This window comes from Dermacentor variabilis, chromosome 11 (assembly GCF_050947875.1).
Source record: "Dermacentor variabilis isolate Ectoservices chromosome 11, ASM5094787v1, whole genome shotgun sequence".
Classification (NCBI taxonomy): domain Eukaryota; kingdom Metazoa; phylum Arthropoda; class Arachnida; order Ixodida; family Ixodidae; genus Dermacentor; species Dermacentor variabilis.
Genome location: NC_134578.1, coordinates 34,242,516 through 34,261,969, shown reverse-complemented (window position 1 = coordinate 34,261,969; position 19,454 = coordinate 34,242,516). Strand labels below are relative to the sequence as shown.

Here is a 19,454-nt window from a genome sequence, read left to right as displayed (position 1 = left end):
ATTAAAGCAATGGCACGCCTCACATACACGTAGGGGTATATGCAGTACTACTTCGTTCGTTGAAGGAGATAAGTATGCTACCACCATGCACCACTCAGTTTTAATGTTACGCACACATGATGAGACTGCCAAAAAAGAAATTGTTGCCCAAATCAAGTTAGCAGATTTACAGGCTGCCCCAAAACGGGGCATTTATATTGAATGACAGCTAGGAACTTGTTAAGCAGAAGTTATTAATGTTAAGCAAAAGTTATCAACCCCACTCAGGAACTCGTGCGCCTCTGCACAACTGCCGTGCCTCTTCAGCAGAGGAATCATTCGGAACAGTCCTCACTCACATCGGTCACTCAGCGGTGAGACTTCGAAGTGCTATTACGCATCGCACATGAACAGAAACGACTATTAGATAATTTTTAACAGTGAATTCAGGAATCGAATAAGATCTGAACAGCAAATACCACTCGAGGTTATTGTATGTTCCTACTTCATTTCACCTGCGAGCATATTGAAGAAGATCGCCAGACCGGCCGTGGAGATCACATTGCTCGTTACTGCCTTCCCAATTCAGTCTTGTACACGTATACAACATGAACCCCAAATACTACAGCGGCCGTTGAAAGTCCCATTCCTGTATAAAGTGACTGCATGTGCGTCTGCTGGGCTCATTCTTGAAAAGTGGTGAGCTTCGAGTTACCTTATTTGAAATCCCGAATGTTTGCCCACTTCTTTTACGTTGTCGCTGTTAGACCTATGAGGTGCGGCTGTGTTGGATAGCTCATAGCAGCACTAGTGGTGCAAAGTCTAAGTCCCAACACTGTATTTTCAGTTAAGAACCTCCTCCGAGAGATCGACTGATGCACCAATAGCAGCAAAGGTGCAAGAACCTATACATTTTCCATTAGATGCAGCAGACATAATGGCACCACCATGTAGAAAGGTAAACGGTGCTGTCATGTTTATTAATGTAAACACATTTGTTCCAGTCGAGAGTTTTCACTTTTTCATTTAGTGCATTTAAGGTATCTGCAAATTTTATTATCATATATATGTGGTGATTATGTCTATGTACCCTATGATTTACCGAGAAGTTTAGTCATCAGATTCTCCTCTTCGCACCACGCGGTTTATTGGTTTATTTCAAATACTATAATAGTTTTCTTCAATTATTGTACCTGCTCTTTCATACACAGCCAACAAGAAGTGAACATGAAACAACCTGATAAAATGTTCTTACTTCATGCTGCAGACCAGTGGCTGCTGTGACAAATTTATGTGTTACTTTTATAAGACAGTGTTGAGGACGGCATTTCTCCGGGCTAAAATCACAACTGGTAAAGGCCGACAAGAGTCATGGGCGCACCAAAGCAATAAAGGCATTGTCAAAAATGTACCGTATGAACTTCCTACAACAAAAGCAGGATATCCGTGCAAAGTGTGTGCTCGTTAGCAGATGACGCACTTCACAATGACAGCAAAATTGAAAACAAGTTGTATAATCAATGCCTCAAGTATATATATATCTGTGGCAAAATGGTGTAAATATAAGTTTGCAGTTGAAATAAAGCACCATTTTATTAACATACTAAGCAATTTGTCTCGGCTCTAGCTGAGGAAGTATGCCGCATATGGCGTGGGGCGCGCCTCCCCCAATTTAGTTTGCTCGCAGCACCCTCGTACAATTTTTTCCAACTGCAGCACCTCAGCGAGACAGCACCGTCCCACCCACTCAACCTTATTCTAGGATATATTAGTTGTAACACTTGTGATCAATTTTGATGACCTGAGGTTCTTTAAAATGCACCTAAATCTAAGCACACAAGCATTTTTACATTTCAACTGCCATTGCTTAGCACAAGACGGTGATGTGGTCGAATATTACAACCGGTTTTTGACCGCCTTTCCCGAGTACTTAAACAAAATCCAGTTATTACAAGAAACATGCCACCTAATCATTATGGGCCTATTTTTATGTCCACTGCAGGAAGGAGGCCTCTCCCTGCAATCTCAAATTACCGGTCTTGCGCTAGCCGATTCCAACTTGAGCCTGTACAATTCCCAATTTCATCAATCCACCTAGTTTTCTGCCATCCTCGACTGCCCTTCCCTTCCCTTGGCACCCATTCCGCAACTATAATGGTCCACTGGTTATCTACCCATGCATTACATGGCCTGCCTAGCTCCATTTTTTTTTCTCTTAATGTCAACTAGAACATTGGCTATCCCCATTTGCTCAATGATCCACACCACTCTCTTCCTGTCTCTTAACAATACACTTAACATTTTTCATTCCATCACTCTTTGTGCAGTCCTTAACTTGTCGAGCGTCCTTGTTAACCTCCAAGTTTCTGCCCCAGATGGGGCCGCCTAATCATCTTGACACAAATGCACAGATTGCACATCAGCAATGAACAGTGCAGAACAGCTTGCTGGGCAAGTTGCTTGAGCATTGCAAGCATGTAAACATGCTTAACAGATGTGTGCAAAAGGAAGGACGAGATTTCCTGGGTCCTCAGCAAAGAGTTCTGGTGATATCGCCGGGGGTTTGAGCATTTTCAAGTGAGAATACATTGCTTCGTAAGGCTCTTCCCTCCTTGGGAAGCCGAGCACGCAGTTGTGGCAGTGTGATTTGCCATACCACTTGGTGGTCTGGTCCGCTAACTATTGGTACTCTTATGGTTTAGCAAAGCAAGTGGGTATGGCAAATTGCACTGCCACAGCTACATGCTCAGCTTCCCAAAAAGAGAAGTGTCCCGAAAAGCTGAGTATTCTCACTTGGAAATGTTCAAACCTCCAATGACATCACCAGAACTCTTGGCTTGTAACCCAAGTATGCTGTATTTGCTATGTGTGTCTCATCCTTCCTTTCATCCAAGTGTTAAGTACGTTTACAAGCTTGGAATAAATAGTACAGACTTCTTTCAGAAGTTTAGTGCTTGGTGTAGTGATTGTAGATCCACTTTCTCCCAGCTTCGTTAAGTTTCGCAATGTATGTGGTCTTTTATGTCATATTTTCACGAGGTGTGCAGGCTAAACTAATCTGAATGCCAGCGCACATGTCAGCCAAGAACTAATTACCAGTTGCAAGCAAAACAATTCCATTTGCCGAATTTGGTAGATTTCCACACTTACTCAATCTAACTGATCCTCCTGTGTACATTAAATTTTTTTCTTCCATGCTTCTCCATTTTCTGCAGTTTGTTGCAACACCCTCCCCAACACCATCACACAGTCATCATTGAGATACACAGCCCGGGCATAAACTTTGTCAAGTGGCTTGCTCAAGATACCTGGTCAGCAAACTTCACGGAATGACATTCATGCAGTCAGTTTAGTCACAAAGCAACTATGGAGAGCTGTTGCATAAATGAACAGACTTCTCAGCAAAAGTGTCTTTTAAACCTCGTTACTATATTCTTAAATACTAATGATGCAACCAAAGCACCCGGTCTGCATCAAAAGTCAGTTCGGCTGCAAAGACTGTGGTAGCATAAAAGAACAGATTCTTTCATTCAGTGACATTGCTTTTGAAAGCGGTCCACGCATTTTGAAGTCTTGACCTGCCGAGACCAAAAGGCAGCTCAAGGGCATACTCACTTTGCAAGTCGGCTCTTATTACTAACTGGTATGTTGACAAACCAACTTTTTAAAAACAATGTCTTAGTTACCCCAGTTTTCCTTATCGGGTAACCGTTCATAAGCCCCTTTCATGAGCCGATGCCAAAGGCAGGGCCACCAAAAAATTTAAGCAGTCCATCGCTCTACTACCCTCAAGCGAGGGGTGGCGTGACACAGTGACTTTGCCCGTTCTCTTCCCCTACTTGCACGGGAAGACATTGTCTTTGATCGACGCCAACTAAAGTTGAAATCACCGTCCAACTGTCTAAATATCCCGTTTACATGCCAGAAGTAGGACATCTATGCATGTGGACAAAGTGACTGTCTTTTCATGTTTGGTAAAAACTGATTTTGTTTCCATGAACAGAGAGGTGGACAGGCAACATCATGTAGTGGGTTGCCGCGTCAGCTCAGCATCCTGGATTTCGATACAATTTTGCAATATTCGACATATGTTTCACAGTTGCTTTTTGTCGTCTCAAAACTGACCTATGTCAAAATTACGTACATTTTCTCGAGAGCTGGTGGCAAGAACATAAATAAACCACTTCCACACAATTCCACAGGCATGCGACTTCCTATTCGCTAACAATATTTCACGCAATACCTTCAGAATTAACTTCGAAAAGGATTGAAACCAATGTGCAATATAATGTATAAGGGGTCTCTGGAGGTTACAGGTTACACTCCATGAGAGCGATTTTGTGTGCGATAGTGACAGCTTCGAGTGACAAAATGGGTCGTCGCACAAACAGATCACTAGTCCTTGTATCGCTCAATCACCCGTTCTTGTCGCTCGATCGATCAGCGCCGAAAATCTAGAATTTGTCGCTCATTGCACAAACAGCAGAGAAGCCACTTGAGCGACCAGCCAATGGCATGCTAGCTGACTACATATGCGCTTTCCTACGTCACCACTCCTTCGTGTTTTGCAGTGGATTACATCATCTCCTTGGGTAGGCACCGCTCAATTTGATTTGCATGCCAACTGCCACTGTATCTCAAGACAAAATTGAGTTGTAGTGCTGCTACCTACGTGTTGTTGGTTGTACGCACTGTTGAAAAGTCACCGAAATGTTTTCAATTTGGCATCCCAGGAAGCGTTCATATGAGCAGACTCCGTGTAGTTAGTAGTACAAGGCATGGTGTTCGATGTAGTATGGACGCTTGATCTACGAAATCTCACACATTCAGAAATGGGCACAAAACAGATCGCAGCATAACTACTGGCTTTGTGGGGAAAAAAATCAAGGATTTTCACTTTCAAGGCCCTAACAAAGCAATTTCAAGGATTAAGGCGCCACGATGCTTGATAGCTTGGTAACAAAAGAGCGAGTTAAACAAACTTTCTATTGCACATCAAATGAAAAAGCACTCGTTAACTGTGTAATCTGCCCAATGCATCATATATGTTCATTAAGTTTCATGCCTCAAAATTCTGACTCAAACACAGAAAACTTGAGGCACAACCTTTAAAAGTGCTTTTTGATATTCTGGAAGGAGTTATCAGTTGTATACAATACAGCAAACCAATTACTAATTATTGCAATAATTAGGCTACAACTCAAATAACATTTTATTATTATCAATACAAATGTACTCTCTCCGTGGCCAGAAATAAAGGTAAACGAGACATCGCAATTTTCCTTAATGAAGAACTGAGTTTGGGCATTACAGGTTTCATTAAGCCTTTTTCCCATAAACCATCACGAGCCACCACAAGAAAGGTGCCTCCCTACGACAAAGATGCTAAATAGATCAGCTTGACTCCAGGTTCGCACGAACATCATGGTCATACACATTAAAAAATCTGGTAAGCTTGACCGAAAACAAAATTCAAGGTTACGTAAGCACTTCATGAAATATCTTTCACGGCCTTGAAAATGGCAGTTTCAAATTCAAGGGTCTTCCAAGGTCCTTGTTTGCCGGCTACACGAAAAGATGCATTGCTGCTCAGTTTTTTTGGCCTACAACAATTAAGACTAGTACAACACTATGTTGGTCATGGATACTAGGTAGTACAGGCTGCAAATCTAAATTCCAGGTCTGTTGAAATATTGGGTTCTGGGATCTCGTACCTCGCTAACTTTTCACGCTGGCTGCACAACGTAGGGCAAACATCCTAACAGAGTTTCACACTCCACAAGTGAGATAAGAGGCCACGATACAGAATATCGGGGGCACTTTGTTATCGCTGACAGCTAATGAGCCGACATCATCCAACACTCGGGAGCGGCCGATTGTGGCGATTATGTAGGTGGGATGCAATACAGACCGTTAATAGCGAGAAGAGGAAAACAACTGAAACCGAACTGTTGCATTGCCCCAGCCACGCATTGTTTGTGATGCAATATTTTTGTGCAATAGCCTGCCGGGAAGCCTTCCAGGTTGTGCCAATCCAGCTGCTACCAGGAGAATACAATAAGACATGCTAGGCAACGTCCGTTCACAAATTTTTTTGCACTGCAGGAACACGCTTACGTAGAATGACTGCAAATTGGGCCAGCCAAAACAAAAGTTTAAATAGCTTTCTTTTTCCTTTTCCTGCTAATGTAAAAGAATGGAATTATTTACAGTTGTGCACGTTTTTGAAAGCCCGAATGGGATTTGTTTTACTGTAAAATTTCATCAAATTTTAAATTTTATTGGCGTCACAAATGCACACAGTTCTGCTGTTGTATCATATATATGTCTGCCTGTATTGCCACTTTTATACCAAGCTGCTCGTGGCTTTGGTTGCTTCTTGAATTGCAATTAAGGCCATACCAGTATGCGATGATGCTGTAGTGAACTTGATGTCTACCCAAATTCAGAGTATAGTGGGCACATCTTTAAAAAAAAAAAAAAGAGTTCTGCGCATTTTGAGCAAGTTCCTTGACATAAATCCGCAAACATCACACAACGTTTCTGTTTTGAGCCTGCATACTGGCGTTACTAAGGTTGCGTGTTGGGAATGTTTGCACGTCATATTAAAGGCCTTAGGTGTAGTGTACCCAATGTACAAGTTCCCCCACTATGCGCATTAAGTCCTGGCAGTAGGACCTAAATTCAAAATTGATAGTGCCTTGTGTGTGTTCCATTTCCTATGTTTCCCTCGTGTCAGACGCATTATGCCTAAGGCCTTTATTGTGCATATTTGCAAGTCCTTTTGAAATACTGACTTGGGCATGGATTATGCAACAACGCTCTGCATGAGCATTCCAAAGGATTTCCTCGGATGTTTGGGAGCAGCTCTTCAATCAAAAATGGAGTTCAATTACAGTTTCCTCTGGACACTCTGGCATTGAGATCATTCGGACATCATGCTAAGGGTAGGCAGTACATGAACTTGTCAGATGTTACTATGGTGCCAATTATTAGGCTATATCTTGCTACATTTCCAAGCAATCAGTTTTCAAAGCACAGCAAGGCAATGGGTCTCTGTACACATGCATAATCATTGCAAATTGTTTTACTGATAACGCAATACTCTGTTGAACATGATCAATTTGCAAAGTCACGGTCGTTTGAAGCCATAAGGGTAAAGTTTAAGCAAATCCACGAATAACCATTCCCATGATGGCTGAAGCAAGCATCATGCTAGCCGCTCCCGTAGACACTACTAGCACAAGAGATTTCCCTAGTAATTTTGGTAGCAAATTGTTCTAACAGCACGCTATGGATAACCCCCCAAGCTGTCGATGGAAATTCCCTGCCAAAGCAGTTTTTCAAACAGTATCCGCACAAGCTTAATAAGACTACTCATGTCAAATATCAAGGCTGTCCATATTCCTTGGGATGCTTTTTCTATGGGCTTCCCACCTTTACATGCCAGACACAGCCCTTCAGAACCAGTCAAGGACATATTCACTAAACAACACTGTTGGCAAACTCAGGACCTTGCATTAATTGATGGTTTCGCAGTATTTTAAGTTATCTGAAACTCAGCACACATACATTAGAGATGAAAAATGTAGAAGGCAAGGCTGCAAAGCCAAAGTCTTCCAACAATGTTCACTTTCACTAAACAAGCGAATGTTGCGAAATGCAAAGCACAAACCAGCAGCTGTTGACAGCAGCACATCACCTGTCAACTGGTTGGCATTCTTCCTTTCCTTTTTTCCCCCCCGTCGCTCGCTCTTATTCAAGGCTACCTGCCAACAACGGCGGGCAAGCTCACTTCATTTGATGCAAAAGTTTGTAAACTCGGTTGCAATATCTCCAACTGCCACTACGCAACCACAACAAGCAGCTCGTTCCCACCAAGCCGGACCACAACCAAAGCTCTCGCCGTCACTATTGCACGGCAAGGTCTGATGGGGTTCGCAGCCGGATTCCTGAAAAACCGCTGCCTACACCTGCTTGGACGAGGCGGCCACAGGCAGGCTTTGGGAAGAGGGGAGACAATGCGCTTTTGGGTTGCAGCTGGAGTCCCTGAATTCTTTTTTTTTTCTTACATTCCTTCTTTCAAAACAGAGCCATTTCTTGGCTTTTTACCTTTGCCGGCGGCCGACGTGAGACGCTGCTGGCGAAGTAGGGATCCGAGCACGGCGTTTCGCGACCCGCCGGCGTAACCTCTGGACTTGAACTCAATCATGGGGAACTCGAACGCGGCGGGCTTTCAAGGGGAAGACGCGACTGGGCGACCGCACGATTTCAACGGCGCTTCCGCGCGTCACAGCCAGCGTTCGGAACCGAAGAAGCCATGGCGCCAGATGCACAGACCAAGGCGTCGGGTCGTTCTGCCGATGGTGGCAGCGGTGGTTCGTAGTACGACGCGACGCCTAAGAACAGAGCCGTAACTTCTGCGCGTTCTTTTTTTTTCTTTCTTTCTCCCCCTCCTCCCAGCTCTTTCTTCTCCTTCCTGAAGTGCTACCTAAGCGTCCAACGCGCTTTTCGGGTACGGCATATAGGCGAAGACCGTTTTCGTCTGGCGCGCGTGGGAGGCATATCGCGACGTGGGTCGGCGTTGGAGGCGGCTGAGCGCCACTCCTATCAACGCACTCGCTAAGCGAAATGTTTTGGAGGCTACGGCGAAAACACGCGGCGGGACCCCGCAGGGGGAGCGGGTAAAAAAAAAAAAAGAGGAAAAAGCGACAAGGAGCAGTCGGGTTCGAAACACCGGCGACGACGGTAGGGTCATCCCCAACATGCCGCAATAACAAGACCGCCTGGACTGTCACGAATGTCTTCCCGACTGGATTCGACGCATTCGGAGAAGTTCCAGAAGCAGCCCAAATTGGTTGGTATGAAGTTAATTTTTGTTCCTTTGCGTCCCGACCTGCCGAAGTGAAATGCTGAGGTAGAGGTGTCCGGCTCGGGAGCAGGAAAGCAGAAAAAGACATCATCGTGTGTTTGCAGCATCCGAGACGGAGAAGGTAGCTGTGCATCCCCATAATCGTTTAATAAGGCCCCACACGCTATCCCGCACTCCAAGCGCTTCTCTATCAATATATCACCGAGCTGGATCAATGCTTGTGATCGATGCCAGCTCGTAGCTTGACACCGGAAGCCACCACAACGAGCAAGAGAGGGGAGGATTAGAATTAACCTTTCACTTTTTTTTTCTTTCATTTTTCCGCGATGCCTGCAAAAATTACCGGCCCGCTTGCGCAGACCGGCGAACTCTGCTACGCATTCCATTCGCTTGGCAAAAGTTTCCGTGCGAAACTCTCACAAATGAACTAGTTGTTCGAGGAACTCCAACACCGGCGTTTCGACGAGGGAGGTAAAAAGGGAGGAGGTTTGACTTTAGGTTTAGCGATGCGAGCAAAGGGGGGGGGGGGGGTGGCAGGAGGGGGGTGCCTCCAAAGGATCAATTCCTAGCTTAGGCTTCATACTAAGCGCTATCTTCGAACACCGCAGAAAAGGTCGCCGCAAGCGAAGCGGCCGGAAAACTTGGGAGACGCGAAAAAAAAGGCGGTGCCCAGCAAAAAAGGCACTTGGCACATTTGGCAGGCGAGAGACCGCCTGTCTCGCGACCTTCCCAAAGGCAAAGCGCATGACGCAGGGTTGATCTCCGGTGCCACTCTCTCCGACTACTACCCTGAGGATCGGTATGACTGGCATCTCACGTCGATGCGGTCGCGGAAAAAGAAGGAACGCTTCTCGGCGGCTCATTGGGTCGCCGTAATTTTTTTTTTTTTTCGGTTAGCGAGGCAGCGCACCACGGAAAAGAAAGTGTTCTTTACCTCTTAACAATGGCAGAGGTTGGAGCTCGACGTCGTTGGCGGACCGGTAGCGCGACGATCCCTGCGATTTGCGTTGCTTGCGCTTGAGCGATCCCTTTTTGAACGGGTCGATCTTGTCGACGAAAGTCGCGGACGACGAGACCGGGTGCGATCCAGAGTGAGCCGACATGCCTGGCCGTTTTCTTGTGTACGCGCACTGTATTACGAAGAGGGGAAAAAAAAGCACTCGGAACCTTCAGCGGCTGCAGCGGGCTGGGTCGAGGTGGAGGTGCTTGCGCGGCCGTCGGCGACGCAGCAAAGGACCGTTCGCTACCGGCGTCTCCCTCGTTCAGCCCCGGGTCGCTGTGTTCTCGGCGTCTCAGGCAGACGCCCACGGCGTGCCGGCGGCGCGTCGCGGTGCGAGCTTCGGATCCATGCCCCCGCGTCGGCGCGCCGGGGGTTTTCTTTCGCGATAAACAAGCAGAGGTTTAGGCCTAAACGGCGTCGATCATCTCTCGACCCTTAGGCCTAACATCGCCGCCGCATCGGTGGTGCTGGTGCTGCGTCCATACGTAAAATATCCGCTCGTCGCGCCGGGCGCGCAGGGCGTCGGTTCGGCGTTTCCACGGGCGTGCCTCCTACATGACGGCCGCGGGTCTCGCCGGTCCCGACGGCTTCGACGTGCACATGGAAGCGAACGGTTTGGAAACAAACCCCCTGTATCACATACACTTTCGCCAAGCGAGCAGAGCAGACCACCTAGGATTTTTTACACATAGACGCGTTCGGCAATTTCCGGAAAACGCTCGGCTGCTCGGCTCACGTTATACGTAGTTCGGGAAAGTTCGGCTCCCTGTTCGGCTCGGAGCGGCGGAACCATTGCCTTGTACAAAGCGTCACTTATCCTGCGCCCATCCACAAGCAGCGCTGCTAATAAGCTACATTTATTTTACGTAATGAAAAACCAATAACAAAATTTAAAAAACAATATTGCTACGTATTATGCAATGTTATATTATTTTAATAATGATTGAAAGCTTAATTAAATTCATTTTGAACAATGCGAAACGAGTACTTCGCTGAATCAGTATCAAAAGCGACTCTTTCGGTTTCTTTCATAATCGGAGCGTTTTTGACTGCTGAAGCTACGAAAATGAAACCAATGTATTTAAATCTACGGTGCTTTTAGCTACATGAACAGACATGAACGTTGTAGCGCAGACATGCCTGTCACCGAACGTCTGGAAGATGATATGCGAGACGGGAATATCGGGAGATCTCGATAACATTCTTACCGGGGCCCTTACCATAGACACGCCCCGGTTAAGGAATATATTGGACTCGTGTGAAGGTGCCTGCTTTCGTTGTATTTGTTATTTATAGTTTATCTTTAGTGGTATTAACAACGAAAACCTTGACGAGGATTTGCGGTGTCGTCGACATACAGCGCCTTCGTGACCAAAGCATGCTTGTGCGCTTGTTGATAACGTCATGTGTCGCTTATCACATTGCCAGCGCACGTGGGTCTGTCATGCACCGGGAAGCGTCCGAGGCGTTGGTGACAACTTCTCGAATCTGCTTTTTATAGATAACCGCCCAGCTTCAGTAGTCTGGACTGAAGAAATTCGGTTTCTTTATTATTTTTTTTCAATTAGAATTGGTAGTTTCTGACGAAAACTGCGAATCCAGACGAAAATAACCACGTGTGGTATCCCTGGTTGGTCAGTGGTGCCGACAAATGAGAACGCACTCGAAATCTGGCTGCGATTTACGTTCTCAAATTATGACAGAAATTTAGGTGTGAATGAGTCGACTTTGCCTAGGCTCGATCTTGAATAAAACGGCCGGGGGGGGAGGGGGGGAGGGATACTTAAATATAATTTTTTTCGCAAAATTGGTGTTCTTTGGAGGACTGCATGGCATAAACTGTGATAAGATGCCTGTTCAAACAAGGCTGTGTTTCCGCACCCCTCGAAAGGAATTGCGGTGTATCGAACTATTTTTCGGACGTCCTTCTTCCCAAAAACTGTACACGATTGCAGATATGCCACAATATGCATAGTTTGTAATTAGTCCCAGTGACGCATTTCAATGCGAAAGCACTATATGCCCCATTAGTCGGCGGCGTGACCGAATGATGGTACCAAAAATGGCCGACGACAAAGAGAGAAACCACATCAAAAAAATGCTCGAATTGACGTCAAATTTCTCGGGGAGGTTCCTGTAAACAAAGCAAATCGATGCCCTTGAAAAGAATATTGGTTTAATTTCGGCCTCGGTTGGAATCGAACCCGGCGCACCGGGACGCAAGTCGAACACGCTTCCCCAACGCCACGGCGGCTCCACGGTTTTCGTTGACGAAATGCGTTCCTAGCGCGAGCGTCATTGCGCACGCCACGTCGCAACCAACGTGTGGCCTAGTGCGAGCGGTTGTTGGTCACGTGACGGCGCAGCCAATGGGGAGGAGGAGGTGGCGCCACGTCACACGAGTGTATAAAGTGTAATGTGTCAAATATAAAGCGTTAATTTCCAGTTGGATGCCTCTGAGCGGTCCTTCGAGTAATGAACTCCTCACGGGCGAGCGAGCACATTGAGACGCCTGGTGTGTTTTCATTTGGCCTTACCGAGGCGCAGTAAAAACGCAGGTGGGAGCTTGCACAGACAAGGAACACGCAGAAAAAAAAAAAAGAAACATTTCACCGAAGCGACTATACTGATTTCACATTCTCACATGTAAGCAGTCTTATGTGTCACTGCCGATTTCATTTTTTTGCACCCTAGCTTATGGCCCCATTTTCTAGTGCATGCTTGCTTCTTGTCTTTCTAGTTTTATAATGTTTCCAATGTTTTTCTTTGCTACGTATTAGGCTTTTTCTTTGTTTGTGTTTCCGGTCATTTGCTTTACATGCGCTTATTCCTCTGTTGTTGTACCTCCTTTTGAGATCTTTCTACTTTTGCTGATATTCCCCCCCTCCTTTTCACAGGCACAGTGGGCACCCTTATAAATCTATAGCGAATGAGCACATAATGAAATTAATGAACTGCACGTACAACTTTGTGCAGAAGCATATGCGCATTAATTTTGGTTTTTTAATACCTGAGCAATGCTATCACATTCATTGTTAGTCTCATGATAATCTTGCATGCCTGTTCATCCAGTCAGCAAAATCATGCACAGCAGTGGAATATATTACCAAATGCCCATTTCTATACCATGTATACGGATAAAATTTATCACAATTTTTCTCCAACATTATGCTTAATAGCCCTCTGTTGAGGTTTTAAAATATGCCAAGACTGCTCAAAACGTATTAGTCACTTTGAAGACCGAGTAAAAGTTGACAATATTCAATTCATTAATTTAAAATTTCAAGCATTCGCACACCTTTAGTCATCTGTCTTCTTCCGTGCCGTCCAGGTTTGTGCTTTCTGCTGGAAACTTTTTTTTTTTGCTTTTAAGATTATTTTTTTAACATCATGCCCACTGAAAAAAAAAGACTGGAATTTGTTTTATTCTCCAGCCGTGGACCAGAACGAGACATGGTACTGCAGGGCATTGAAACTGCTGTCACCATCCATTCATCACATCAAGACAGCCTACGCAGAACTCTCTGTGGACAGCTTTCGGGTCAAAGCAGTGGAACTTTCATCATGGACAGGTGCAGAGAAGGTATGGAGCATTGCAGTCGGTCACCTATTAATACATTGCTGCTTGCAGGGAGAAATTAAGTGCCATTTTTGTATGACATTCAACAAAACTTCCACACTCCTTTTGTGTTTTATTTGTCCCATCTGCATTTTGGTTGTACTTGCTTTCCAAAGTATAAACACTATGTAAATGGTTTTGCGCTGGACAGCGACAAGCGACATGTCTTGGATTGCTGTCATTCAGTTCTGTTGCTTACCAGTGGAACCCCATGCGAGCAGCGGCTGCAGGCGGCGGGGAGGCAGCAAAATACGCTCAGTTGTCTGCTTCATTTAGTTGAAGGCGCTGTTTTACCATCTTTTGCACCCGTTTCTGAAACGCCACGACTTTGGAAATCAAGTGGCCGTACTACACTGTGCCATACAACTAACCTCGCCTCACGAACTTCTCAAATGCTTCCAGGGAGGCCAAATTGAAAATGTTTTGGCAGCTTTTCTGCAGTGCATACAACCATCAACAGCTAGGTAGGGGTGGTACAACCCAATTTCGTCTCGAGATGCAGCGGTGATGGGCATGCAAAACAAATCGAGTAGGGCCTACTGAGGAGAATACAGGCTCGACCGCGACACACGGAGGAGCCGTGACCTAGGGAAGCACATACGTGGTCAGCCGGTGTCCATCGGCCTGTTGCTCGAGTGGCTACCGGGCTGTCCGCACGAAAAGCAACAAATTTGAGATTTCCAAAACCGAGCAGCCAAGTGACAAGAATGTGTGATCCGGTCACGCAACGACTCGTTTCATCGCCCAAAGCCATTGCTCATCACCGTGACACACAAAATCGCTCACATAGGGTTTGGGCTCAAAGGGTCTGAAACACGTTTTGAACACAGTAAAAAAACATTGCCGACCTGTCATAAAGGCTGCTGTGAACATGTGGGCCAAATATTACTGCACTGCGTGCAGCAGGCAATTCACAATCTCGAGTCAAACAGCGCAAGAAATCACTCGCCCTCATTTCCACAATGCCGTCATGCAGCGTCATCAAGAGCAGCTGACCTGTCAATGTTACTGGCTGATTTCATGATCATGAGAGTATCCTCAGCAATCCATTTTGAGTGAAATAATTGAAAATATTTATGCCTGCAATCGTGAAAAGAAGAAAGAGCCCATTTTCGCCCGATAGGCGAGTCATTGCTTGCAATAGCAAATTATTATACAGCTATAAGAAGTAAGATTAGTAATTTTATTATTAGACTGCTGTAAACATTCACTAACTAAATTAACAAGCGCACCGTCATGTGCGCACAGGCTAACACGAACACATCTCACTCTATGACCATGCGCACTTGCTGTCACATTGTTGGCGTGATCAAGAGAGAGAGAGAAAGAACTTTATTAAAGTGAAAATAAATTTCACAGAGGGATGGAATGATCAAGAGCAGCAGCAGCGCTGAGCGAATTGCCCTTCGTGCTGCTTCTCGCTTGAGTGCAAACTAGGCATTTACTAAACACAGCACACACGAAGCCATCACAGCTTTCTCGGGCTATGTGTAGCCTTCGAACCCATCGCAGATCGTGTTCAAGGTAGGGCCCGGGCGGCCGTGCTCAGCCATCGCAGATCGTCAGCATACGATCTACCCACCGTACTTGTCCGTTTGCAGCATCTGTCTGGTGAGGGGCCCTTTAAGAGGGATTCATTATAAGACATCACAGTTATCACACCTGCTGCAGCCATAGCACCAAAGTCGGTCCCAAGTGCGAAATCCTTAAGTGGTTCCCCTTTCACTCGGTTGTTTCCTCAGAGTGAGAAGCGAGGGGCAGCACAAACTCCGCTCTTTGGTTTCAGGAAGTGTGCATCTGTCCCGAGGAAAACGCCAGATATTCTTAAGTCGGCCTTAGGTCTTAGGCCGATGAGAAGCTGCAGAACACTTGGCATAATCTGCAGTTCAAATCAAAGGATGCTAATCTCATGCTGAATTTGCAGGATAATGAAGAAGCTCAAGGAGAAGCTAAGGACCACACAGCAAGCAGTTTAACGAAAAATTATAGGCGTGGTGTTAAGAGGCAGGAAGACGGCAGTGCGGATTAGAGAGCAAACGAGGGATAGCTGATATCCCAGTTGACACTGAGATGAAAAAAAAATCGAGTTGTTCAGGCTATGTAATGCATAGGGCAGATAACCAATGGTCTGTTAAAATAACAGAATGGGTGCCACGAGAAGGGAAGGGCAGTCAAGGACAGGGGAAAATTAGGTGGTGTGATGAAATGAGGAGCTCTGCGGGCCTAGGATGGTGTGAGCTGGCACAATTAAGGCAGGGGCAACTGGAGACCACTTGCAGATGCCTTTGTCCTGCAGTGGACATGAAATACAATGATGAAGGATGAACAAATTTATGGTAAACACTCGGCGACATTCAGTGGCCTAGCAACGGGGGGGCCGTGGGCCCCGGGTGCACGGGGCCAGTCGGGGGGGGGGGGGAGGTGTCATATACGTCTAAAGACACCCGAAAATTGTCGATATCCTCGTCTTCCTCGACTACACTTGGGGGGAGGGGGGGGTGACAGAAGAGCTAAGGGCCCCGGGTGCCAGATGACCTTGCTACGCCACTGGTGACATTGCAACGATCACCCAGTGTGTGTTCGGGTATTAGTATTGCACGGTCCTCCGCCGATGATTGTTTGCTTTAATGTGCATATGCGTGTGCTTACTTTGCAGGACGTTCAGAACTGCTTTGGATGGCTGAAGTGTGATGAACCTTGCGGGCCTGTTCTTGCTGTGCTTAGGATAACTGCCATCTTGGAGCACTCTCTCGGTGACGTATGTGAGGATACCACTTTGCCTAAGGGGAAGTAGTTCAGTAGTTCCTATATAAATACATGGGAACAGAGAAATCATTTTTCTCTGTTCCACAGCACTGATTCTGATGAGATTTGTTGCATTCAAAATAAAAAGCTAGGACCTAATTACTGTAGGAAGCAAATTTTCTCTAGGCCGTAATTTTTCCAACAATGATTGCTGAGAATCGCAAATTCAAAAGAAACTCACCTACCAAGATTTAAGCTCTGTAACTCAGTAATAAATAATAGTACCACAATTATGTAAACTGCACCTACTAGAACATCTATAGTGGACAAAATTGATTTATTGTACACAGCTCTGAAATAGACTACTAATTCGAGATCTGTCCACTTTGGATCCTCTAATAGACGTCATTTAAAAAACTGCGACATCACTTTCTGGTGCAGAAGTGCGGATTGTAAACTTTGTGCTTCAAGGTTTTCTAAATAAACAGCTTTTAGAAAATTCTGCCAAAATATTCAGGCCTTAAATCAGAATGATGCTTCCTGGGGTCACTAGAATTCAGTTTTCCTCTCATATCCAGCATATTTTGTTCAAGTTGGTCCAGCGGTTGTCTTGTAAAAGCATTTCTGCATTTTACATGTACTTGAATGGGGAAATTGAAGTTGTCCCCAAGCTAAAGCTTTCTCTCAAGAGGAACCTTTAGCTCTGGCCCACCTGTACATGACAAAGGAAAACCGATTTTTCTCAGCAACCAGTGCACCAAACTTGATGAGGCTTGTTCCGTTTGAAAACAAACATTAAAGTCTGGTGACTGTTGGTTGCAAATTTTTTATTTAGGTCATTAATTTTTTTTAATAAAAATTGGTAAAAATCGCAAATCTTCTGAAAACGAAACTATGAAGTTTACGACTGTGTAGCTCAGCAATGAAAAAATGATATCACAATTTGCAAATGGCACCTGGTAGTACGTACATTTAAAGTGGACAAAATTTATATACATGGCTTTCAAAAAGACTACCAAGTTGTAGTATAACTTTTTCAAGACCCCTAATTGTGAACAATGTAACTTATTCACATAAAGTATAAACTGACATATCAAATTTGTCCGCTTTTAATGCTTTAATGGAGGCAACTTACAGAACTGCGATGTTCTAGGTGCAGAGCTATGAATTTGTAAACTTCATGCTTCAATTTTTTTCCAATTCAACAATTTTTGAATATTCCATTAAAAGAATTCAGGCCCTAAATCAAAATTCCACTTCCAACAGTCACTATAATTTAGCCTTTATCTCTCAAAATCAACAAAGTTAATTAAAATCGGCCCAGTGATTACCTCATAAAAGCATTTCTGCATTTTACATGTATCTGAATAGGCAGCATCAGAGTTGGGCCCGAGCTAAAGCTTCCTCTTAACCCTTTCTACCCATGTTAACAGGATTCAGTGAAAGCAACTCAGAATAGTTGGAGCGGGGTTGCTGTGTATGACGTCTCAGGCTTTCTTTCTTTTTTTCTTTACAACAATGCCTTTTATGGCCTTTCTCAGCTTTGAACGTGCTCACATATTGCGAAACGACACCACACACACTGTATCTGCAGCTGCTCGACATGTTTTGTTCTTCCGCAGTTAGAACACACCAAGATTGTGCTTGGGAGAACAGAACAGAAGGGCAATTGATTGGAATAAACAATGCCCACCAATGTGCCTCATGTTAAATCAGATCTCTGAACAATTCCTTTAGTGGAAAGTCAGCTTTGGCTATGAAATTGTCACAAAACTGCCAGTTACATAACTGTCATCTCTCCCGATTTGTCCGGGAGACCCCCGAAGTTCTATACCAACCTCCCTGATTTCTCAGGCGCACATGGCTATAAATCTCCTGAAACGTTGTCCCAACCCCACCGTGAGAAAAAAAAAATTGTCATTAGCACAGCCACGTTGTAATTACCATTATGCAATAGGTATCTAGCAGAAATCATATTTAAACCCAAGTAATTTGTGAGCAGGCAGCCTACGCCTAATTCAGTTTGCTTCAGATCTATAGGCATGCATTGATGAGTGCGCGTGAGGCAAAGGTCTAATATGAACTGCATAACAGCTGGCTCCCTTAAATGTGCTTTGCCTTTATAGTGTGCTGAAGCATATTAAGAGTCGAAGTCATTGTCATAGAATTTAGCACAAGTTCTTTAATTATACACATGTGCACAGGCACATCTCCGGTCACAGTGCAAGCACAGGGATGTTGAATAACCGTACTGGCAGCCACTCAAAGATTGTTCTGGCATTGCTGCTGCCCAGAAGGAAAAAGGGTGAATTTTGTTTCTTCCCCCCCCCCTTTTTGTTTAAAAATGTGTTCAAATTAAAAAACAAAAGCTGATGGTATAAGCGTACATGTACGACTTAGACGGGTTAATCACTTAATCACGTTTTGTTGCAGGTTCTGTTTGGAAAAGGCATTCAGGTGCCATTTCTTCTGAAGGACATCCTGTCCGCACCACAGCTTCATGACGTCTTTGGGCCCGAACTTGTAAGCATGCCTGATCACTTTAAATAGACTGCTTGTGTTTGCAGTTTGTTTTTCGTCTGTCCTGTCAGTCTTTTTTTTTTCTTCAACTGGCTACTCTTGATGTTTCCACATAGATGACACTGTTGCAAGTCATTGTGGGTCCTCCGCAGTCCCTCAACCTACGCAATGTCGTCTGGCATGGGTTTGTCAGGCCAGAGGAGGTTGACAGCAGGTAAGTGAGGCCATGTTGATGTGGGCACTTGTTACCCGCATTGAGGAATTGCGCAGGTATACAAGAACTGACTTCTTTTTGGAAAAAAAATATACGAAGGACTTTATTTATTATTTATTTAGTTTACCAATGCTGTTAACCTTCTTGTACAGTCATAGCAGGAAGGACACACACTCAAGTGCTGGATTATAAACTATTACATGAAAATGTTCAGCTGCAGTATGCAATTCATCGGGTGTAACATAATGGACACTGGGACAACTCTGAAACCTTATGGGGACACGAAAGAGAAACACTAAACCTGGTTTTAGGCTGATTAAGTATTCTTCTACAACTTCATTTTTGTTAACGTTGCACTGATATCTTGATTACTAGATATAAAACGAAGGTCAAAGTTATACTTTTTACATCTTCCTACCAAAACCACAGCGTGGGTGCATCAGTGTGACGTGACGGGTCTGAAAGTATTTTTTTCATATCTGGGCCATTGTTGTTCAGCAAAATT

General features: G+C 44.9%; 2 protein-coding genes across 9 annotated transcripts in view; one reads left to right on the top strand and one right to left on the bottom strand.

Moving 5' to 3' along the window:
- The window catches only part of LOC142564664 (serine/threonine-protein phosphatase 2A 56 kDa regulatory subunit epsilon isoform-like), a 60,299-nt gene extending 49,671 nt beyond the window's left edge, over positions 1–10,628 (bottom strand). The window contains exon 1 of one of the 3 annotated variants that reach the window (XM_075675765.1): positions 9,786–10,628. In XM_075675765.1, coding sequence (XP_075531880.1) covers positions 9,786–9,954 — 169 coding nt within the window. In that variant the 5' untranslated portion in view covers positions 9,955–10,628. Of the gene's footprint in view, positions 1–8,091; positions 8,316–9,785 lie in introns of those variants that run through there. The other 2 variants (XM_075675767.1, XM_075675766.1) reach the window with 2 other exon arrangements.
- The window catches only part of LOC142564663 (endoplasmic reticulum membrane-associated RNA degradation protein-like), a 34,280-nt gene continuing 23,321 nt past the window's right edge, over positions 8,496–19,454 (top strand). For 3 of the 6 annotated variants that reach the window (XM_075675761.1, XM_075675762.1, XM_075675760.1), the window contains exons 1-5: positions 10,859–11,115; positions 13,286–13,434; positions 16,127–16,228; positions 18,649–18,738; positions 18,852–18,949. In XM_075675761.1, coding sequence (XP_075531876.1) covers positions 10,968–11,115; positions 13,286–13,434; positions 16,127–16,228; positions 18,649–18,738; positions 18,852–18,949 — 587 coding nt within the window. In that variant the 5' untranslated portion in view covers positions 10,859–10,967. Of the gene's footprint in view, positions 8,841–10,857; positions 11,116–13,285; positions 13,435–16,126; positions 16,229–18,648; positions 18,739–18,851; positions 18,950–19,454 lie in introns of those variants that run through there. The other 3 variants (XR_012824648.1, XM_075675764.1, XM_075675763.1) reach the window with 2 other exon arrangements.